At 36.8% G+C, this 3,708-nt stretch overlaps 1 protein-coding gene across 1 annotated transcript; it reads right to left on the minus strand.

Annotated features, from left to right (window-relative positions):
• Positions 1–1,041: 1,041 nt before the first annotated feature.
• LOC121770642 (EPIDERMAL PATTERNING FACTOR-like protein 6) lies at positions 1,042–2,369 on the minus strand. Its single transcript, XM_042167400.1, has 3 exons — positions 1,617–2,369; positions 1,473–1,513; positions 1,042–1,388 (listed from the first exon to the last, which is right to left on the minus strand). The coding sequence occupies exons 1-3, from the start codon at positions 1,735–1,737 to the stop codon at positions 1,188–1,190; spliced, it is 363 nt and encodes a 120-aa protein (XP_042023334.1). The 5' UTR covers positions 1,738–2,369; the 3' UTR covers positions 1,042–1,187.
• Positions 2,370–3,708: the final 1,339 nt, after the last annotated feature.

The following is a 3,708-nucleotide window of genomic DNA, read 5'->3' on the forward strand; positions in this document are numbered from 1 at the left end:
GTCTGGTAGTATTATATTTTTAATGAATTGAACTAACTACTATTATTTTAATGAAATTTAACTAACTAAAAGTAAAAACTGACTATTTTAAATATTTTCAATATGGAAGATATGCACATTTTAAATTGGCTTACTATTTATTTATAATATAATAAAAATACAATTAGTGGCAAATCCAAAGTTCACCCATCTCGCAGCCTCCATATGGTTTAGATATTCTCATGTTTATTGGGTCCACATTTTTGTTTGAAAATGCTGGTTTTTTGGCCCACGATATAAACATGGTACAAAAAAAAAATATCCATCGACGAATCCAAACAAATTCATAGTTTTATTCTTTTCCTATATAGAAATCTCATCAAATATAAATAGTATACACAATTTAACTAAATTCCAATGTTTTACGGAGTAGTATTAATTGAAAATATAAGCTACAAATAAAATCAAAAGGTAGGTTAATGGGCTTTTGGGCCCAGTAGATAAACCACTTGGATTTTGGACATTGTATACTCCATTTAGGATTTAAATGCCAGACAATTTTTATGATGGCACATTTATTTTCATTCATATACTACAAAAACAAAGACATGCAAAAACACACCATTTGTAACAAAAAAATACTACTCCAGTATTGCTATGACTTTATCCTTGCAACTTAAATGGGTAGTTGTCAATGAAGTGCAACTTACTTGGTGAGACTATTCCTGTCTAATCAAGAGGATTGTGATCAATACAGAACCACTCTTAAACCTTAAACGCCGAACAACATCATTATATGATAACATGGAGTTCATTATAATGAACTAATAACAAACTTATAATGAACTTCAGATTTCTAAATTATGCATGATGATCATTGTTTTTAAATCTCAAAATTCCATATAATGAACTACAGATAAAGTTGTAATGAACTCTGTATTATTATATAATGATGTGTTTGACGTTTAATGTTTAAAACTAGTTTGGTATATAATACAACCCCTAATCAAGAAGTCGGGCTTCGAGCTATCTGTAAATTGAAACATAAAATGGGCTATTTTATTAAAATTTGTAGATTAGAATGAAAGCATATCATTGTACAAACTAATACAACTACTAGAGCTAACTAGCTACTTACTTCTACCATCTTAACTTCACAAAGATGAAATAAAATTGGAAATTGATGATACTCTCTCTCTCAAATTGAATCAAGGGCTGTAGAAGGTGGGGCCACACTTACATTTCCAACCCTCTGGTTCATAATTAGTGTATAAAACCCTAAAATGTGTTGTGGTTGGAACTTGGATTGCTTCACATGGCTTACACCCATAACACTTGTGCTCACAACTTGGTGGCTTTGACTCCAATTTCTTCAATTGCTTGTACTTCCCTCCTCTCTCCACCTCCCCCTTCACATTCAAAAACACAAATAAATCAAACCAATTTAATAATCAGCACTATACTATAGTAACACATTATGTTAATTTATGCACCTCAAATGGGGTTGAAGAGTTGCCTTGGTTTTTGACATAGCCTGCCACATCACAAATGCAAACAAAATTATTGCAAGAATGAAAATATTTTAACTTCTTGTAGTAAGAATTAAGAAGAAATTGGAAAATGCAATGAAAACAAACCTTGAATATTATTATTAGTAGTAGTATTCTTTAGTGGGAAATTCCTACTTGTTGCTCCATCCAAATTGAGCAACATTACAAACAAGAAAACAAAACCATAGATTCTTCTTGCCCTCTTCATATTTTCAAAACCCTCAAATGACTGCTGTGTTGTGGGAGAGAAATGAGTGGCATTTCTTGAATTTTAAGATGGCAAGCATATATAAGTAGGAAAAATCATCACCACTGGCACTCCCAATACTCTCTCTCCTCTATGTATGTAGGGGGGAGGATCCTATGCTGTTTAAGAAAACACAGCATGGCCTGCTGTGATTAAAACGCAGCTCCTTACACATGAAACGCAGCCAAACTTCAGACAAAGAGATTTTTGGATGAATTAATTAATATATTAAAACCATGCACTTCCATTTCTCTGGTTTATTTTTTTACCTCATTTCTTTTATTAATTAATTTTAGGTGGGCAGCCAAAGTCACTTTTACATGCATGAATATATGAACGTTTTTCTATTTTATTAATTATTATACAGTTATGATAATAAATTATTTTAAATTAAACACACAAATGTTGTAATTTTTCTTATTGATGCATCAACATACAGATACAAGCGTTTTAGTTTAATTACTCATATATAAGAATTAATTTGACGACAACTTAAGACATCATTTGTACATCTAGCAATTTATAAGATATATACTAAATTGTTTATATATTCTCTAGAATAAATCTGATCAAAATTTATAGGTGTTTTAATATATAAATTTAATTGTTTTTTATTCAAATAAAAGAAATGTCGAATAAAAAAATCCATATTGTTTTTTAGTAACTTGTGAAAAATGAGTATGATCCTGATACGATCATATCTATCATATCTCTTAGGATCTTCTAATTATTTAGTTTTCCCTTATTCACCATATCTTTCCCATATTTGTTTAGATATTTGTTTCTTGTTCATTAAGTTAGGGTAGTAGTATTCTAGTATTATAAATAGGAGAGCTTGTTATCATTTTAATCACTCAATGAATATATTATTTTCCACAAACTTGTCTTGAGTAACAAGAATATTATATTTCGTTTCCTTATTTGCTGCCCAACGGAGAACGTCCGTGAAACCGCAAATCGTGGCCTTTCCTTCGAGCACGTCGAAAGTTCGATCACCTTATCTCTCCGAGAAGTTAGTTAACTGGCCTCGTTACGGAGAACGTCCGTAACAACTGGTGCTTTCATCCCGTACTCATGAAGTCAACATTCCATGACCCATCTACGTCGGAACGGCCGACGAGGGAAGCGACGCCGGCGCTGCATATATGCCCGCCGCGTCGTCCAGCCCAATCGGGGAAGGCTTCGGTCGACCCAATCACATTAGGGTTTGATAAATTAAATGCACGCCTCGACAGTATGGATCGACGGGTGGACAAATTGGAGTCGCGTATGAACGCGAACAACCGGCGAATGGGGAAGCTTCGACCGCCACAACGGCCTGATCCGGAACCACCTTACGGTCTTCCTGATCGTGGCGGCGCCGATTGGGACAAGCAGCATCGACGTTACACCCAGCCTACGTACCGGCAACCACAACGCCACCAGTCGGGGAGGTACCCACATCCGCCTCCATATCAGCTGGATAGACGCCGGCCGTACCACCTCCACCAAACTCATTATCAACTGCCCGAACACTATCAACCCTTCGACTATGGACCGCCACCCACATACAGAGGGTTCCCGCTTCATCAATTTCTGCAGCTGCAGAACGAGCCTTCTCGCCAACCACCCTGTTGGGACCCGCCGAGCGCTCGGGTGTTGATGGGTAACCTGGATTATGAAGAGATCGCATCCATATATTACCCTGATTATGATGGTGACTCTGATGGATATGATGAGGACCCTGATGTCCACCACGACCCATCTAGCAACTCATAACTAACTGTCATTGTTGTCCCGCCACCACCACCACAACGCTCGTCATCTTGCTTGAGCATGACAAGCCACTGCCGTTCAGCAGCGTCTCTGCCCACTGTAGCTGATGTCCCATCTTCGAATCTGCCCCCAACACTTCCGTCTTGCAGCCCCGACGACGACAGCGGAAAGGAGAGC

This window comes from Salvia splendens, chromosome 16 (assembly GCF_004379255.2).
Source record: "Salvia splendens isolate huo1 chromosome 16, SspV2, whole genome shotgun sequence".
NCBI lineage: Eukaryota > Viridiplantae > Streptophyta > Magnoliopsida > Lamiales > Lamiaceae > Salvia > Salvia splendens.